The sequence below is a fragment of the Thalia democratica genome, chromosome 1 (genome assembly GCF_965202585.1).
Source record: "Thalia democratica chromosome 1, ktThaDemo2.hap1.1, whole genome shotgun sequence".
In the NCBI taxonomy this organism is placed as follows: domain Eukaryota; kingdom Metazoa; phylum Chordata; class Thaliacea; order Salpida; family Salpidae; genus Thalia; species Thalia democratica.
The window spans coordinates 68,340,809-68,360,560 of record NC_139165.1 but is presented as its reverse complement, the minus strand read 5'-3'; the positions used below and the strand labels follow the sequence as shown (position 1 = coordinate 68,360,560).

The 19,752-nt window shown below is 26.8% G+C and overlaps 1 protein-coding gene across 5 annotated transcripts in view; it reads right to left on the bottom strand.

The window, feature by feature from the left end:
• Window positions 1-6,101: 6,101 nt before the first annotated feature.
• The window catches only part of LOC145849213 (uncharacterized), a 29,476-nt gene continuing 15,825 nt past the window's right edge, over window positions 6,102-19,752 (bottom strand). For 2 of the 5 annotated variants that reach the window (XM_082954338.1, XM_082954340.1), the window contains exons 16-30: window positions 19,289-19,369; window positions 18,958-19,081; window positions 18,476-18,570; window positions 14,810-15,307; window positions 14,661-14,729; window positions 14,302-14,370; window positions 13,456-13,518; window positions 13,203-13,283; window positions 12,489-12,569; window positions 11,945-12,010; window positions 8,761-8,832; window positions 8,450-8,497; window positions 7,230-8,132; window positions 6,669-6,831; window positions 6,102-6,477 (exon numbers count right to left, since the gene is read on the bottom strand). In XM_082954338.1, coding sequence (XP_082810464.1) covers window positions 6,363-6,477; window positions 6,669-6,831; window positions 7,230-8,132; window positions 8,450-8,497; window positions 8,761-8,832; window positions 11,945-12,010; window positions 12,489-12,569; window positions 13,203-13,283; window positions 13,456-13,518; window positions 14,302-14,370; window positions 14,661-14,729; window positions 14,810-15,307; window positions 18,476-18,570; window positions 18,958-19,081; window positions 19,289-19,369 — 2,528 coding nt within the window. In that variant the 3' untranslated portion in view covers window positions 6,102-6,362. The remainder of the gene's footprint in view (window positions 6,478-6,668; window positions 6,832-7,229; window positions 8,133-8,449; window positions 8,498-8,760; window positions 8,833-11,944; window positions 12,011-12,488; window positions 12,570-13,202; window positions 13,284-13,455; window positions 13,519-14,301; window positions 14,371-14,660; window positions 14,730-14,809; window positions 15,308-18,475; window positions 18,571-18,957; window positions 19,082-19,288; window positions 19,370-19,752) is intronic. The other 3 variants (XM_082954339.1, XM_082954341.1, XM_082954342.1) reach the window with 3 other exon arrangements.

The window sequence follows — 19,752 nt, the reverse complement described above, 5'->3', positions numbered from 1 at the left end:
ATATGATCAACACATCTTATCTATTAATTAACTTTTTTTTTAAGTTTTAAAGCTTTTTTGCTAAACATTAAATAAGAAGATTGACATCTTTTTTTTAAGCTGTTGTTAGTACGATTTATAAAAAGGGTATTATAAGTGGATTATACAAAATTTTACTTATTGGTTAAAAAAAAATAGTATGATACTTCTTTTTATGTAGACGTTGCTTTAGAATAAAAAAGAAGATTATCAAAACAATGAATGTCTTTCAGTAAAAATACTTTATAGCTAAGTTGTTTATTATATAAAACCACGCTCAGAAGTTAAGCCTTTTATTCTTTTAATAAATTTTTGTTTATGATTTTGTTTTACACTGACTGATAACATTAGCTTTTTTTAACATTTTTGAAACAACATCTTAATTTTTTTTTCTAGGAATTACTTTAACTAATCATATTTCTTTTTAAAATAAATGCTAAAACTGTGTTTTTAACTGTATTTGAAAAAACTATAATATTTAAATAATCAATAATCAATTTAAAGACTTTTTCAATGTCAATAATCAGTTATTTCGTTTGTAATTTTAAGAAATTTTTTTTAACCTGTATCTAAGCTAAAACCGCTAAAAAACCGTAATTATTTTCCAAATTTTCATCAACTAAAAAAAATTACAATGTTTAAACTTAAGAACAACCAATTACATATGAAACGTAAAAACTTTAATTGTATTCAAACATCGGAAAAGAGCTATCTAATTTTTGAAAACTACGGACATTTAAACACTTCTTTTCCAAAAAATTAAAGTACTTGTAAAATTATTTTGAGTAGGTATGGATTATGTCGTTAATTTTTGTAACATTGTTTACTAATATATTTTATCTAAATTTAAAAAAAAGTATATGATTTTTTTATTTTCATAACTAACACTGTAGTATTATTTAAAAATAAATGTTTTTTTTATAGTTTTTATAAACTATAGGAAACTTAAGGTGTTTATACCATGCGTATCAATAAAGAAAATAGAATAATTTAATTCAAGCTAAAATTAATTAGTTGTGTTTCTTGATGTAAGTGTTTTTATTAGAAGTAATGATAGCAAAACAAGTTTCTTTAAAACTTAAACAATTTATTATTTACGTTTGAAACAAAGCTGGATAAACCAGAAATTCAGTAAAAACTATAATTTTGCAACAGTGAAAGATTTGTAATATAGTTTAAGCATTCCCATATGAAGTTGAAATCAAGACTTGCTTTAGGCGTATAAAACCTCACTAGTATAATGACAACTATACTTAACGATTATAAGTAGGTTGAATTTTTCTATATTAAGTATAAAATTTTATAATCTTTTTATTTTGTATTGCTTTTATACTTTTTGTAACAACACTTTTGATATGTATAACTAAGTGAAAACTAAAACTAGTCGTTTAATATATTTTTTATAACATTTTAAGTATTTTTAATTCAATGCATATGTGTCTGAAAAATGTAAGTTTTAAACAACAACAAATTTTTTGAAGACTATGTCAAAACTTTGTTAATTATATTTTATTAATAAAAATATTACTTTATTTTCTGCTAAAAATGTTTAAATAGTTTCAATTTTATAAAACCATATATTGTTTAACTTATTAAGTTCTATATTTTTAACAAATTAGAGCTGTGTAAAAAACAAACATTTTATTTGGTATAAATAACTTTCTTCAAAACAATTATTTATTTCGAAAAAAAACTATTAGTAAAAATGTATTTAAAAAATCAATAAAGCTTCAAAATCTAGAGTAATTTTATAAAGCTTATGGTAAACAACTTATGTTAGTAATTATTCTGTTAAGTCACAAAGAAACCTACTTTTGTAAATAGTAACAAGCTAAAAGTAACCATGTGCATTTTTAATAAAACGTTTTAATTTAAAACATAAATTAAATTGAAAAAAAATTGATTCTCACTGGTTTCACATTTAAGTAGAAGTAAGCAATTTTTTGCATTTAAAGTGTATAAATAATCACTTTAGAAATATTTTTCATGTATGATCAAGTAGTGTGTCCTTACAAACTATGTTTAGTAATATTTTCATTTTAATACACAGGAAAGAAGTTTTTTTGACTTGTCGGTCAAGTATTATATTTAAGATACGCCATAATATTGGGCTAAACAAATTTATGATATTAGTTAATTATAATAACTGTTTTAATTATTTTTCAATAATATTTAATTTCAGTTGAATATTTTGTTTAACTTATCCGTTTTATTTCAAAATATCATATACACTATTTTTTATTTACTAAGATTTTATTTAATGAACTTTTTTTTTCCTATATATTTATCAAAAAATTAATTAAAAGAATTAAGCTAATAATTCTTAGTCTTTTTTTTATAGTTTTGTTTTGAAGAAAAGGTATAAAATTTTATTTTTATTTATATAGTTTTGTTCTTTTGTAAACTATGATATAAAGAAAGAGTCATAAATGAAACTTTAATAATTATGGATTAATAATTTTACCAGTGATCTACCATATTACAATTTTTTTACTAAAGTCCAGGCTGGTTCTAGATATTCTAATTTGTTAAAGAACATTTAACAGAGTGTATGAAAATTAAATTATTTAGAATTTTTTTCCAAAATAATAAAGATAATTATAATTATCTCATGACCGAAAAAATTAAAACGGCTATGAATCAAATTATCAGGCAAAGTACTTTGATCGACCCAACTAGGAAAACCTAAGCAAATGTACTGCAAGTTTAAAGATATTTATAGATATTTTGTTAAACATTTTGTAGTTTATATAGCAAAGAGAAAAGATTTATAAATGTTTTAAAAACTTTGCAACTCAGGTCAATAATTTTTTATAAAAGTATTAAAACTTTCGAATTTTTTTTACTTGACGGTTTTATTAGAGTGGTTTATATAAACAGCACTATTGACGAAAGCATTACATAGGTAACAGGTTTGAATAAAAAACTTTTTTGCGGGTATATTTAAGAACATGTTTTAGCAGATCGTCGTAAAAAACTTATGCTCAAATAATGGTAATAGCTCTTAGAAATAAAATTTGTAGAAAAAGTTTGTAATAATATTAATAGTTTATTGTATGCCAAAAATAGGCACCCAAAGAAAAATAATGCATAAAAAATATTTTTGGTAATCGATTTTATTATTACAGCTTATTGGACGACAAAAAAGCGCTTAAATAGTTTGGTGTACGAAGAACCTTTAGGTTATTGAGTCGCACACCACGGCTAACTTTTAACGTCTTGTCGAGCACAGGATTTTTTTGTATTAAAAAACAAGTAAAAAGTAGCAATTTTTAGCATTAACATTTTGTAATATTTAAAGTAAAAAGAACACAAAACATGTTAAAAGAAAGAATCACAACATAACTTACCATGAAAAATAAATTATATATAGTATTTTGGTTGTAAAATGCATATTTCTTAGAACAAAAACTTAGGCTTATTGGCTTGTTTTAAATTGTTTATAACTGTAGTTATTTACCTACAAATTACATTATATCAAGATAAAATACGTAAGAAAACAGCAAACTGTTACACTAAACTAGCTATCATATTTAAGTTTTTTACAGTAATTTGATTAATTATTTAACTACTTAAAGTTTTTAAAGCAGTTATATCTGAGACTTTATAAATCTATTTAAAAATAAATACTATTTTGTTAAGCTGGGTGCAAATAAATTCTGTATATAGAGCTAGTTTTTTATCATAAAAAAACCTGCGCGGTTTCATAAAATGGAAAGTGTCTTTACAACAATAATAATAACAAAGGTCATAATTTATTATATTTAAGAATATAATATCAGAAAGATAATTTAATTCTATAAAACTAATAAAAATTATATAAAATGCAGAAAAACTCTTTTATATTGAGTTTTATCACTAACTATCATACTTTACTTGGATACAATTTAACCTCTTGCCAAGTACTAATACTATAAACACTAATATTTACTAAGAATCAAATTAAAAACAATTTTTTTACCATATAGAAAATATAGTTGTGTTGGTAAATGTAAAAGATAGCTTTAAAGATAAGTGTTTGTTTAGGACTGGGTATCTACCTCTAGGTTAGAGCTTTGGTGTAATCAGGGACATTTTGTTAGAAGTTTAGTGATATCATTTTAACCTTTTAGATGTTTCACTTCTACAGAAAAACATCCTGACTCGTGTTTTCCCAACAAACTAATTCCGGGAGGAACCAGATCCTTAACTAAAGTCAAGGATAGCAAGGTCTCACATTTATTTTTTAATTTATCTCAATCTTAACAATAAAGGTAAGGTCCTGTCGATATAGATAACTACTTTTAACGTATCAAATCAACATATGTGTTAAAATAAAAACGATTAGTACGTAAAAATTTAGTCTTTGATAAGTTAACAATAGAAGATATTTTTTTCTGAAAAAAGTTAAGTATATCAATTTCAAAATTTATTCCATATAAGTGTAATACTCTGTCTTTATGTATTTGTATTTTATTAACCAGAACTAATGACTTATTTAATTTAAAAGAAGTTTCATAATTGTATTATTTTTTTTTTGTTTTACCATGGTTTATTGCTTAATAAATATAAGTTATCTTGAAAAGTTCTAACTATATTAGCTTTATTTAATTGTATTACAAAAAACTAAATAGTTATAACTTTAATAATCATTTGAGACTTCTGCGATGTAAGCTTAGTTACATTTTACAAACTTTAAACTTGTTTTGAATATTAACAAAACAGCAGCTTTCATAATCAGTAAAAAACTTTAAAACCTAAAACAACTTTAAGAATTAAATACTTGATTGTAGTCTAGTTGTTTTTTACTACCTTAGTTCTTATTTTAGATAGCTTTATTTTCTAGTTTTGTTTTATGCTAAATTCACTTTAAGATAAATTTAAAATAGTAAAACAAAAAGTTCCAACTATTAATACTACTGGACTGTTTACTTAAAAAACAGAATAAACTTTGTTTTGTCCATTAAAAATATAGTTTATTTTTTGTTAGATATAGTAGTATATATCAAAATAGTAAATATAATTGAGCTATTATTACAGTAAACAAAAAAAGCTCAGTTTGTTAGCTCACAAGTTCTTTCTCACACATTACATAAGATGTAACTCGTTTTTACCCATAAAACGTTTATCGTTGCAAAGGATAGAGTTTAACTGATGTTATTTACCATATTAGTTCTTTCACACTTTAAATCTCAGCATTAATAATATGTACCGAACATCTGTATTTCAGTTTGATATCAGATCGCTTAATATGATCCAAAACAATTTTCGTTAACTGTTCGTCTAATATAGCAAACGTTAATTAATGATGTGGTTTTTTTAAACGAGTTCCAAAAAAGGTTTATATCCACAACATTTCAGCAAACACCACTAATACAGCTTACAGTATCCATCTCTTAATTAAAATAAAATTTTCCAACTCACAGGTTTTAAACTACTGTCTTTAGTTCTCTTTTCAAAATATTACCCTTGTAGGTAAGTAGGAAAATCCACTTGATCATTATTTTGATGCACAATCTATGAGAATTTCAAGCAAAACAAGAGAAATGATGTGGAAAACAGTACTTTTAAATACTACAATTATAAAACGTTTTTTTGAGTAGTTCAAATAAACATTATGATTTTATTTCTCATCTACAAACTATTTGAGCGCAGTTTTTTTTTATATTATACTATTTAATAATTGAACAACTTATTTTTAATACAAAATTAATATTTAGATATAGAATTAACGAGAAAAATTAAATCTATAAAACATATTAAAATTGACCAAATTTTCAACTTTTTAAGTTGTTACGTAAAAACTACTTTTAGCTTAAAATAAATTTTAGAAGCAGTGAATACTTTCATTAATGGTGTAATTAAGTTAAATAATTTAAACCTAGATCAAATAACGTTTTTAATAAGTTTTAAGTAGTAAATCTATAATTTACAACAACGTAAGTTAAAAATTTAAAAATTCTTCAAAAAAATTATACTTGATACTATTCTTATCTTTTAAATTTTGTACATCAATTATTAGTGAATTTTTATTACATTAGCTTTTAAGTCACTCGAAAATTTTACATTTAAATTTAATACAACATCAGACAACAACTATATTTTGATAAATTTAATAAATAAACGCGAAAATAAACCATCAATTTAAGTGACATTAATAAGGTAAGCAAATTCATAAACTTATACACCCATTTCACTTACTTATTTTAAAGGCTAAAACAAAACACAATCTTTTGAATTTTAAAACGGTTTGGTCAAACTTAACTTAATAATTTAACTTTTTCATTCAATAACTCTATAACATTACTATTCGTGGGAAAATAATTATAAATTGATCTATTTTAAAATACGGACGTACGCAGTAATTATCGCTTGTTCCTTCTGATCGCCTTCCTGACAGGTCTGTTTCCACCGTGCTGGTTCGAACCGCCAACATTGAACATTCCACCACCAGCTGCATTCGCGTCAGGTGTAGCAGAACTAAAATGTTTTATTGTTAGGATATTAGCTCATAAATAGACATTTAAATATTCGGTTACTTACGGTTTGATCTTGATCTTTGTATTGAAAGTAAATGTTCAACACTTTATATTTTGCATTTTTTTTTAAATTAATAAATTAAAAGAAAAATTCTTATGGCATTTACAACTGAATTATGGAACACAACAAACTTAAAGCTGAATGACGATTGAGATTGCTGTTGATTCTGACCGAATGCGAACCCAGTGGTGGCAGCAGGCTTGCCGCCGAATCCAGTTGAATTGTTGCTTCCAAAGTTGAAGCCGGACGATGCGGCAGGTTTGCTTTCTTGCTGGTTGCTGCCGAACTGGAAACCTTGAATGAAGAATTTATTATTTATTCAATTCGAGATTTATGTTGTATATTTGTATTAATTCTTTGATGTTTAACTTGTGTATTTTATTTTTTTAGATCTTAAATGTAAAACTTATATATAGTAATTAGCTTTGCTGTTTAGGCTGAACTATTTAATTTAGTCTAATAGATGTTTGAATGGTATATTTACCTTTTGCTTCGCATTTTGGATACAGTTTTACTATGTTAGTTAAAAATAAAGCTAAGTATATGAAAAACAAACTATGGATAAAAAAATCTAAACAAAAAAAAATAGAACAAAACGAGATTAAACGTTTAAACACTTTGAGTACATATCGGAATTTAAAGCGAGTATAAAAACACAATTTTAATAAATATTCACCTAACTGCTAACTAACCAGATTCTTTAGGCTTGCTTGCAGTAAAATTAAATCCAGAACTTGGCTTTGCATTGAATGCATTGTTAGTTGTTGCTGGCGAGTTGAAAGAAAATCCAGTTGATGCCGGCTGAGCTGGTTTCGCACCGAACATGCTGGAACCGGTAGTTTCCTTTTTGGCACCAAAAAGACCTCCGCTGTTGGCATTTTGAGATCCGAACATTGATCCTTGAGAAGCTGGCTTGTTATCGCCAAACATGGACTTTTGAGGAGTGCTGTTCTGACCGAACCCAGAAGAGAAGCCACTGTTATTTGCAGCATTCGAACCGAAAGAAAAGGACTTGTTTTCACTTTCAGCTGGTTTTCCGAAACTAAAACCTGGCTTTTCTGCAGGTTTGTTTTGTTGTTGTCCGAACATCGATCCGGAAGTCTGGTTGGTGGACGCACCGCCGAAAATGCTCTTACTCTCAGCCGGCTTGGGTTGAGCAAAGGTCGAGCTGGTTCCGAATATGGAAGGCGTTGACGAGGTGACGGCGGGTTTCGCGCCGCCCGTTCCGAACCCTGCACCCTCACTCGCCTTCTTCGCTCCGAACCCTCCAAAAGCGGGCTTGCTGGCTTCAGCCGGTTTGCTTCCGAACGAAAAGCCGGACGAGCTTCCTCCGAAACCGGTGGAAGCGGCGGCGGCGGGAGCTTGAGACGCTGCTGGTTTGGATCCGAATGAAAAGGTGGCGGATGACTTTGCCGGTTCCGTGCTGGCAGCTCCCCCGAAGTTGAAGCCGCCGAGCGTCTCGGTTTTTTTCGGTTGTTCTGCTTTAGGTTGGCTTCCGAACGAGAAAGACGAGTTCATGGTGGAAGTTGCTGAAGCGCTTTCGTTTTTGCCGAATAAAGATTTCTTCTCGGTTGAAAGACCAAAAGCTGGTTGAGCTGGTAAAAGTACGTAAGTTACAATGTGTTGAAGCTAAACAGCTATTGTAATATTTATATATTTTGTTTTCACATTATTTGTTTGTTATTAGTCTTTTAACTCTTTGTAATTTTATTTTTAAAATTACTTGCTATTTACAAAATTATAAGTATTTTTTCAACAACTAATAAGACAGAAATTTATTGATATATCTCAAATATGCTTGCTCAATTATTGTTGGAGTTAAGTTGAATAATTAAGTGAAAGAACACTTTACTTGTTTTTCTATTTAACATGTTAGAGTTTTATCTTATTTATATAAGGTTTTAAATCAAACCTGTTGCTTGTGTAGTAGATGGTGTAGAATTTTGCCCAAACATAAATCCTGACAAAAAATAGTTTATTCAGAATGGATGTGTGTACTTGTATTATTTACTTAAAAGATTTTTAGTTACTTATATAAATTGCTTTCACTGCAGTGTTTACTTTTAACAGTTTTCAAAAAAACTGTTAAAAGTATTTGTAATTATCAATAAAAATTAAGAAGCTGAAAGTTAAATGTAGATGTTTATACTACTAAATAATTAGTAAAAAACTGAAATTTAATAAACTTATTAGTTTAAAATTCATCATTAAACAAGTTTTTACCTGTTGCTGGTTTATTGTCGGTTTTTACGGTTTCAGCTGGTTTTCCAAAACTAAACCCAGGTGTTTTTGCAACTGTAAAAAATAATCAACTTAAAATGTTGTTTATATATTTTTTTTTAATTAACTTCAACTTGAAATATTTTAGCAAATTATGAAATTCATGAATTAGATCAAAAGCTAAAAATACATTTGAAATTTAAATGTCTTTGTCAACTATAAAATAAAACTTAATTTTAAAGTGAAGTTTAAAATGCTCTACCAGAATTACTTTTCATTTATAAATCTACAAACAACAAAACATTGTACATCAATTCAGTCGTGTGTAAGTGCATCTGCAAAAGTTTCACTACCTCTAAAAACAAAAATTTCAAGATTTGTAGTTAGTTGCAACTAGTGATGTACCGGACTCACTATCCGGGTCCGGGTCCGGCCGGATATTGCCATTTTTGTCTGATATCCGGATCCGGCCGGACTCTAATTTGAAAAAAAAGTCCGGATCCGGTTCCGGCCGGATTCTAATTTGAAAAAAAAGTCCAGGTCCGGTTCCGGCCGGATTCTAATTTGAAATAAAAGTCCGGATCCGGGTCCGGCCGGATCCTAACAGAGATCCGGCCGGAACCGGATCTAGTTAGTAAAAAAGAGCATACTGAAAAGTATTTTTTCAAAAACAAACCCTGTGAAAATTAATAAGAGTCATTTTCGTCAGTTAAAATTAAATACCTACCGTGATTGGCTCATTTTGTACACGTGACTAATTTACATTTGTTTACATTTAAACTATAAATAAGCATTTCATGAAATGCAACTCTTTACATATGTTGTAAAATTGAAAACTTTTGAACGAATACTTGCATTATTTATTGTTTAAAGTTGAGCTCAGAGAATATTTAGAGTTAGTACTGTTGAATGTACGAGCTAATGAGAATCATATGACGAAATGTTTCAAACTAAATACTTATGCAACAAAACATCAGAACATGACAGGCAGTTTATATGTAAGCAGTTAGTTAGTTTGGTGTGTAGCTTGAAGCAAAAAAATATCTTGAACGTTTTTGTGAATGCTTATTGTAAGTAGTGTTTTGTCTTAAAAGTGAATATTTCAACAGGTGTTTAATTGTTTAAATATTTAAGCCAGGTTTATAGTTTAATAGTTTATTAAAAATTTTACAGTTTCTTGCTTACTAAAATTTTTATTTAATTTTTAGTTTTTTATTTTATGTCTTTGATATAGATTTAAATAGCTTCTAGTTTTTAAAGTGTTACCAAAGTAATTAATAATTTTGTATATGCTAGTATTTCTTGTTGTGTTTTATATAAAAGATTCATCACTCAAAACTGTCGTGTCTGATTATAGAAAGTAGTCTCAGTTAGAATTAAGTATTTGTTAGATATTAATTAAATAAGGTATGATTTAATTATGATGGGTAGTACTAATAAGTTAAGTGTACCACAATCAGTCCACAACTTTACTACCAAATTGTCAACCTTTGCTAGCTGTTCTACTGATTGTTAGATTAAAGTAATTTTTCAGTTTTTAAAAACCTCATTCTGACTCAGGCTTGTTTATACTCACTCTAGCTAGTTTTATTGACTTAAACAGTGGCAACCTGCTAGTTTCAAAATTTTTGGGAATTTTAGAAAATCTTGGACTGCCTCAGGCTAGTTTAGTTTTTTATAAAAACTCAGGCTAGTTTTCTTTTAGATTTTGAATGAGTTTGAGCTGATCCAGTTTTCAATATTTTGTAATTTTCTAGTGTATTTTGTTCAAGAACTTGATTTCAGATTTTTAATTGTAAATAACACCTAAATTTGTAAACTTTGTGGCTAGCTGTTCTACTTATTATTAGATTAAAGTTCTTTTTTTTTCAGTTTTTAAAAACCTCATTCTGACTCAGGTTAGTTTATTCTAGTTATGTACCGGACTCACTATCCGGGTCCGGCCGGATATTGCCATTTTTGTCTGATATCCGGATCCGGCCGGATTCTAATTTGAAAAAAAAGTCCGGATCCGGTTCCGGCCGGACTCTAATTTGAAAAAAAAGTCCGGGTCCGGTTCCGGCCGGATTCTAATTTGAAAAAAAAGTCCGGATCCGGTTCCGGCCGGATTCTAGTTTGAAAAAAAAGTCCGGAACCGGGTCCGGCCGGACCCAAAATTGTGGGTCCGGTACATCACTAGTTGCAACAGTGTTTTGTAATAAAATAACAGTAAGTTTTATATAACAATCGTAATTTTAAAGCATGTATGTATTAAATTTACTTAACACTTCCATTTAAACCGAATTAAACAACTTGAGCTGAGAACCACTGACTTAAGCTTATAAAAACAAATGCATATCAATTTGATCATATTACAATCAGTTTTTTAAAAATCTCATAAAAACTAAAGCAGTTGCAGCTTCTAGGGGAAACGTAATCAAAACTGAACGCCACTGTTATAAAACAAACAAACTTTAAAAATAGTAACTAAAATGATTACACACATTTATGAGGATATTAAAAACTGAATTTAGTTAAACAAAAGAAAAATTTAATCAACTTGAGTTTTAAAAAAAACTATGAGTAATTAACTTAAATTTGAGCTTCATACAAGGTTGCCACTGATTATTGAGAAATTTCTTCCAGGTTTTTAAAGGTACAAGTTTTTTGGTGTACTTTTAGTTTAAATTTAAGTGAAATTTAAAAACTGTGGTTAATGGTTTTTCACCATTAAAAAACTACTTTTATGGTGTTTTTTAATAAAAAAATTTTGATGATAACAAAAAGTTTTTACTATACGACAATTTTTTGTGTCAAATTAAAATTTCACTACTTAACATGTAAAAAATGTTTAAAATTCCAGGTTTTTAAGTGATTTTTGTTTGAAATTCCAGGTTTTTTCAAACTTTATCAAACTTCAGGTTTCTCCAGGATTCCAGCTTTTGTGGCAACCCTGTTAATAGACAAAATATATGTCTACATTGAATCATTTGTTTTCTACCTAGAACTTAAATTAATTACTTGTACTTTTAATTTATATAATTATTATTGTTATTTCTACATTGTTTAACTTGAAATTTAGTTTAACTGCCATACCTTTTATAAACTATAAGTTTTTTATTTTAGCGGCTACTTCTAATAGTAACTAATAATTAAAATTCCAAGAAAAGCTCAATAAAAAATGTAATATTCAGCTCAAAAATTAAACCTGAGGACTCTGTTTTATTGTCAGCTTGCTGCTTACCGAAATTGAACATAGATGGTGCTTTATCACCTGTACACAAATAGTTTAAAACTTATTCACAGCTGTTGCATACAATACAAGACTATTTTAATCTTGTTATAAACAAGATAAATAAATTTTAAATATATCTTTCAAATACTACACATGACATTTAAATAAAAATATATTAAATACACAACCTAAAACTTAAACTAGTTATAAGTATACAGCAAAATCAGAACGAGTATAAAATTTATTCTTACCTTTGATGGTTAATACCGTTTACTATAATATTCTTAGTAAGTATATATAAGTTTTAAAGTAACAAAAAATTGCATAATGCTTCGCTAGGATCTTTATTGACAAACGATTAGCTTGAAATTAATATTAGGTTTTAATATATTTTTCTTATATTGTAGTTTTTCACGTTTTACTCAAAGCTTAGTTTTTTTAATGTAAATGCTACTTTCTAAGTTAGTTACAAGAAGTGTCTAAAGAATTAGTAAAATTACATATGTAAAAAATTAACCTGAAGACTCAGTTTTATTCTCAGTGGTGGAAGTTTCAGTTGGTTTGTTTCCAAAACTGAACAAAGATTTTGGTTTGTCTCCTGTTTGCAGAACAACACATTATTAAAAAAATACTTATTATTACCTTATTACAAAAAAACTAATTTGTAAATTAATAGGATTTACAAACAAATATTGATACTTTATTATTTAAAAAAACTAGTTTTACTAAAATCGAAAATAATTTATAATATTTTTCGTCAGTATATTTAACTACACAGGGTTGCCACTCTATGAGTCAAAAACTATCTTGAGTAATCTTAACTGTCTTGAGTCATTCTGATTTTTTAAATCGTATAAAAAAATATAGAATTTTTTTTTTAATTAACTTTTCAACATCAATAAAAATAATGTTTTTAAACGAAACTGGTTACAATATATTGAAACTTGAAGAACTAAATAAATAGAATATAAATATCACTCAATATATAGAAAAAATACTAGGCTGATATTTTAAAAATCTTAAATTTGTCAAACTGTCCTTAGTGATCGTGAGTGTTTGACAACCCCGACTGCATTTAGTTTTAACGAAATCTGACTCTCTTTATTTACATTCTAATTATTGCACATACTTAAGCTTTATTTTATATAAAAATTTATTAGCAAGCCTCGTTTACAGAATGTAAATTTAAAATATTAAGTTATCACAAGAAAAAATTATTTCAAAAATTAACCTGAAGACTCTGTTTTATTCTCAGTGGTTGAAGTTTCAGTTGGTTTGTTTCCAAAACTGAACAAAGATTTTGGTTTGTCGTCTGTAAAATATTCGTTTCTTAAAAAACTAAAACTTCGAACTTGTAAAATACAAATATTGATTTATGCACTAAAAAAATGTGTGTCTTGATTTTTAATAAAAATTTAGAGTGAATTGTTACATCAAATTCCTTCAGTATCAAACAAATTAATATACTATTTAACTTTTAAAACCTGTCACTTCTTTCGTTTCAGTTTTTGCAGTCTCCGCAGGTTTTCCAAAAGAAAAAGCAGTTGCTGTTTATAAATTTTTTAATTAAACAATTTTGAAAAGTTTTAAATAATATTTTTATTAGAAACTGATTTCACTATCTAAATGTAGTAAAACTTAAGGATGACTTGAAATAAAATTACATAACAGATATGATTTTTTGATAGGAAAACGTATATTTGTATCCGTTTGAAACTGATCATAAGAGATAAATGATATTCAAATGATTCAATAATTAAATCAAAATGTCGTTAACTATTCAATAATAGTCTAAAAACTTTTTAAAAAACTAACTACTACAATTTTTTATTTGAAATAACTTAAAAGCAACACTTTCAAATATCTTCATTGAAAAAATAACTCTATTTGACTGTTTTTAAATGATTGTTTTAATCATTATTAAAAACTTAAAATTTATAACCACTTGTATCAAATTCTTAACTGGTAAATATAAAATAAGGTTTGCAATATTTGAAAGAAAGTATTAAGGTAACACAAAAAGGTACTTTTGAAAATACATTAATTATCAAATAATAGTTTTATAATGAATTAAATTTTTTAACTTCTCTTTAACAAAATAAAACTTTTATATTAATTAAATAAATGAAATTCATACGCTTAGTTCTTAATTCAAATAGATTTTTTTGAAGACTTAACTTATCAAAATACAAATACTTTTAATTTCTGATTCAAACATTTCGTAATTTAATTTGTTTTTATGCTATGTAATTACTGTACAGTTACAGCTTCAAAGCGATCAAAACTAAAAGCAAGTTTAGTTTACAAACATTATGAACATAAAAACAAACCTGATGTTTTATTTTCAGTATTAGAACTTTCGGCTGGTTTTCCGAAAGTAAAACCAGGTGCTTTGCTGCCTGTTAATTATAATTTTAACTATCATTGTATTTTATCACATTGCTATAAAGAAACGCAAAAAAATAATTGATTTTGATATTTTTAAATTTCATTATGTTCTGCGAATGGTATCTTTTATTTTACTAAAAAATCACCTATTCTATTGTCAGAGTAGCATAAAAAATATTTAGTGTGTGGTTGCTGTTTACGATTCACAACTTTGTTTTTTAAACTAAGAAAAAAAATCAAGTGGTAAGGCTAAGCCAAACTTAGTTTTTTGTTAACACTTTAATTAAAGAAAAAACATTACTTGAAGTTTCGGTCGGTTTGGCTGCGCTGGCACCAAATGAAAAGCCTGAAGTTTTAAGCTCCGTCGCTGCTTTTGAAATATAATACAAATTAATTATAAAAGTTTTACATGAAGTGGATTTTTTTTTTTAAAGTGTTAAGTAAACTTACTTTTATCTTCTGTTTTTGCGACAAACCCTCCAAATTTAGGGAGTTCTGTAGAAGTCTTTTCTTTTGGTGCGCCAAAACTCAATACAGGTTTACTTGGTTCCTGCTTATTTTCATCAGCTGATTTAGGAGTCGCAAAACTGGTTTTAGGCAGAGATTTATCCTCTGATTTCTTTCCAAAACCAAAAGTCGGAACAGTTTTTGTTTCTGCAGCTTTCGGCCCACCAAAATTCAAGGTAGGAAGCGTAGCTGCTTTTTGTTCGCTTTCTTTATTTGTCGTGAGAGGTTTGGAGTCGGCAACTTTCTTTTCTTCGGTTGAAGGAGAAGCGAAGCTGAATGAAGGTTTTTCTTTCGTAGCTTCTGATTCAAGGGGCTTGGTAGTCAACGAGCTGCAATCAGCAGGCTTGACGGGTGCAGGGGTGGAAAAGGTTTTTTTCAGGTCCTCAGCTGCGGCTCCGTACTTGAACTCAGCTTGCTTTTTGTTAGGATCAGGAACCAGATCTAAAATTTTAATTTTTATTACTTTCATTATTGGTTAGCTGTCAAAAAACTACAGTTATTTTAGAATAAACAAACTGTTTGCTTATTCTAAATTTGCAACAAACATTGTTTTATAAATATTGAAAAAATATTTTATTTTAAGTATAAACAAAGAAACGGTTGCAACCTTCTAAATAGCAAAAAAAATAGTTACTACTTATTAGCTTGATTCAGCCAGACTTCATAAAGTTTGAAAAACAATTATATACTTTAGCATTAGAGATAAAACAGTATGAAAATCAAATTGTAAATAAACTTTGGAGAAAAAAGATTAAAGTTATAAAAGCTATAAAAAAATTGAAATTTAAGAACTTTTTTAACCTAGAAAAAATTAAAAATATCTTGAGTTGGTAGTTTAAGTGACCACCAAGTATACATTTTTTAACTAATAGATACTGATACACGTGTCTGAACCTTAAACATTTGTATGATTTATTGTATGTACTATTTAATCAAAAATTAGCAAGTATGTGTAAAAAATATTAATTCGTAACATTAATAAATCTTTAAATATTATGTAGTATAGATCATAAGGTATACAGTAAAATTGAGTCAGAAATAAAGCCAAAAAATTAATCAATATTTCAAGCAAGTGTTCACAAGTTTTAACTTCTTAGTCTACTGTTTATATTTAAATTAAGATATATATCCAGCATGCATATATCATTTTATAATAATTTGTACACATTTCAATTGTTATAAATTTATCTTTTAGCAATATCTGTACAAGTTCTATTAAATAAAGCAGTTTTACATATACTAGAAGCTTATAATAAACCATAATGACTCTGTGTTTACTTTTTTGACAATTAAGAAATATTTTATGAAATTCAAACCCCGCCTTAAATCAAAACAACTTCATGGTATATTAAATTTTATTTAAACGGGTTTCTATGTCTGCTAGAAATATGCAGTGAATTCATAGGAGTACCTCATTAGGGTAGTTTTAATTAAGTTAATCTCATTTCATAACCTTTTATCTTAGCTACCGTATAAACTTTCGACCTTATAAAATTACCGCTCAAAATATTTATGATTAAATTTATTGAGACTTATTATAGAGTAGAGGTTAGCAAGCAAAAAACCTCTGACCCACGGATGTGTTTAAAATTCCGCAGAACAATTTAAATTTATCTTTTTTACAACAACTTTTCTGAAATTTACTCCAAACTTTATTTACAATACACAGTAATGTTTAACTTAACCACCCTTTTAGTTTTAAAATGATTTTCTACTGTAAAGTTTAAATTTCAAAAGTTACGCGGTCCGCAAAGAGTTTTTCTGGTAAACTAGACCCACTGACTAAAGAGGTTTAACCTCTTTTAGTAAAATTAAAATAAAAATATTTCTACAATTATCTATCTTCTCTTTTAAATTAAATATTCTTTTTTCAAATATTCAGTTTATTGTTATTATTCCAACATTTATTTATATGATTTACTTAATTTTTTAAATGACAACTTTTTTGGGGATTTTGTTTGAAAAGTATTAGTATGATTTCTTAAATCTAAGTTTTAAAAGTTCTTCAAACTCATAATATATTATCTCCCGGAAAATAAAACAGGATTGTCACGGATCGAGCTGAAAAAAATTCCTGACTTTTCTCAATCTAATTCTAAATGAAACTGGTTCAGAAATACATAACCAAAGATTTAAAAAATAAATAAGATTAAGAAATTATAACTCGTTTCAAAAAAATCAATTAAACCCTGAAAAAAAAAATTAATTGCAAAAGAGTGTTTTTTATATAATAACATTAGCAATAGGCAGTTTTTATGAATAATGATAAACTTTCTTATTAAGAGAATGTATATACTAAACTTCCAACTTTTCCTGCCTTTTTTTTCTTGAAAACCCCAATTTTTCCTGACTTTTGTAATTATTTTTCGTTTTTCTGACTTTCCTGACTTTGTGGCAACCCTGATAAAATCTCCCAATAAAGTTAAAATAAAAAATTTACTCTCCTTACGTTTGTATAGGCTACTTTATACAAAACTGACTACACATCAAAACCTAGTGTAAATTTAATAGCAAACAAATTGTTTACCTCATTTTATTTAAAGTTTTTTTGTAAAAGTTTAATAACTTTTCTACTATTTATTAAATTTCTCCTCTAGAAGTTGAGATCTTTCTATTGGTTTTCAAAAAATCTAAATATATAATATTTTTCTACTATTTTAAATATCCCCTTTTTCTAAGGAATTCTTTAAAACTTTCAAACATTTCCATAAGCAGAAAAATGTGTTTGAATTAATTATTAGGACCTTAAATGTTAACAGTCTTAGTTTATTTAAACTACAAAAAGGCTGAAAATGACAAAAGCATTTTTTTTATAAAAAATAACATTGACTCATAAACTAAGGCCAAACAAAAAAGTTTAAATAAATCATCAGAGAACACAATATCATTTAATTTCCAGAGTCAGTTTTGTAAATTTGATCATACAAAAACTAATAGTCAACTTTTGTGTGTTAATTTTCTTAAAAACCCAAAAAAAAAATTGTTTGTTTTTGGAGCTAATGACTTCCAATTTTCAGTAAAAAATTTATAAAACTTTTCAAAGGAGTAAAATTTTAAAAAACATAAGTAGTAAAAAATTATGAACCAAACTCCTAAAATAGAGTCACTTTTTTGTAATAGAAAATATATAATTTACGTTAAAACAACTCTTGTGAATAATTAAGATAAAAGTACTTAATTGTTTTAACAAGTGGTAACATAAATTTATTTTTTTTATTTACTGAGAAGGCAGCTTGAAAAGAAAGTCTCAGGTGTTATAAAGTATAAATTCTAATGAAAGTTTTGAAAATTAGTTAGCTAAAATGGTAACTCTGTCTCTTTATATAGCACAAAAACACTTTGAAATTGATTAAGGAGCAAAAAGAGAGACTGTTACATTATACAAAGTTATATAAATAAATTCAATTCTTTTGTGAATTCATGTTGTCTTAGCAAATCACAATCAATTAAAACCATAAATGAAAATATAAGAATATAACAGATATAGTTTTAAAATAATCTAGAATTCAGTTAATTTTATTTTTACCATAAGTTGGCCTTTGTTATTAATAAAAAGCTTGGTGTCAATTTTAAACTGTAAATGTATACCGTAAAAAAAATATCATGTACCTGGATTCGGATCCCCACAAGCAACGCATTTATTCTCTTCAACTGCATTTTGTAGTAAACAAGTTTCACATTCCCATTTTTTACCAGATTTCGCTCTTTTAATATTTACAAAACGTGTAATTAGTAGGGTTCTAAATAAACTATAAGGACTTAAAAACTACAAAAATCATAAACTTAGAATTTTTTTATCTCATTGAAGTGAAACAAAGATTTAGTAAAAAACTTAATAGCTGAATAACTGGTGTTGAACAATCTTAATACCATTTATTAATTTATTTTTTAAATTAAAATTTCACCTTAAAAACTTATTGTTTCTCAAGTAGTACCAGTAATTTACTTTAAAAATAAGTTTACAAAAAAGTATCTAGTATGATAAAAATGATATTTATTGTAATGTGTACAAATTATGTAAAATAATATTTACATGCAAGACATATAACTAATATTTTAATATAAACAGTAGGCTAAATTAAGTAACAAACATTTGAACACTTGGTTTTGGCGGAAGTATGACTTTTGGTGTCGTTTTTATTGGTTTGTTGGTACCAAAACTGATCTCACCACCTGTATTGAATGCAGATTTTTCGCTAGTCGATGCAGATGCAGCTAAACAAAATATTTTTTTTTATGTCAAGCTGTTTTCAAAATATAAACTGAAATTAAATATGAATTTTTATGAAAGAACCAAAGTCTACAAAAAAAAATTTCGTACTTTTAAACAGTTATATCATACTATAACGGCATAATCTAAATCAAAACGGATTTACTTACTTCATTTCATAAAGAAATATTCCTAGTACAAACATAACCAACCAGTCTTATTTTGTCCAAATGTTACTTTTCCAGTACCACCAAACCCAAATCCAATACCATCTGCGGCCTTACTGGCTGTATCTTGAAAAGTACACAAACATAAACAAAAAGCTTACTAACATTTATAATTCGCTGCATTAAACTTATGAGACACAAATATTTTTTTTTTTTTTTTAATAAATTATCTATGTTTAAACAACACTTTTTCTTTCGTTTAAAACTGCCATTTGAAAGTTTATAATACTATATAAGTAAACTAACTCATAAGTTAAACTTTTCTAGATCTTCATGTTTTCAATTAAATTAGCAAGTATAAATTAAGCATTTATAATATAATTTATTTTAGCTTGTAAAATTAATGAATTTTTTAAACTTAAAACACTAAAAGGTTGGCTTTTAAATAATTAATACATTGCGTTTTACACGGTTAAAAGATTAAACTTAAATTTTAAAACATAATATTC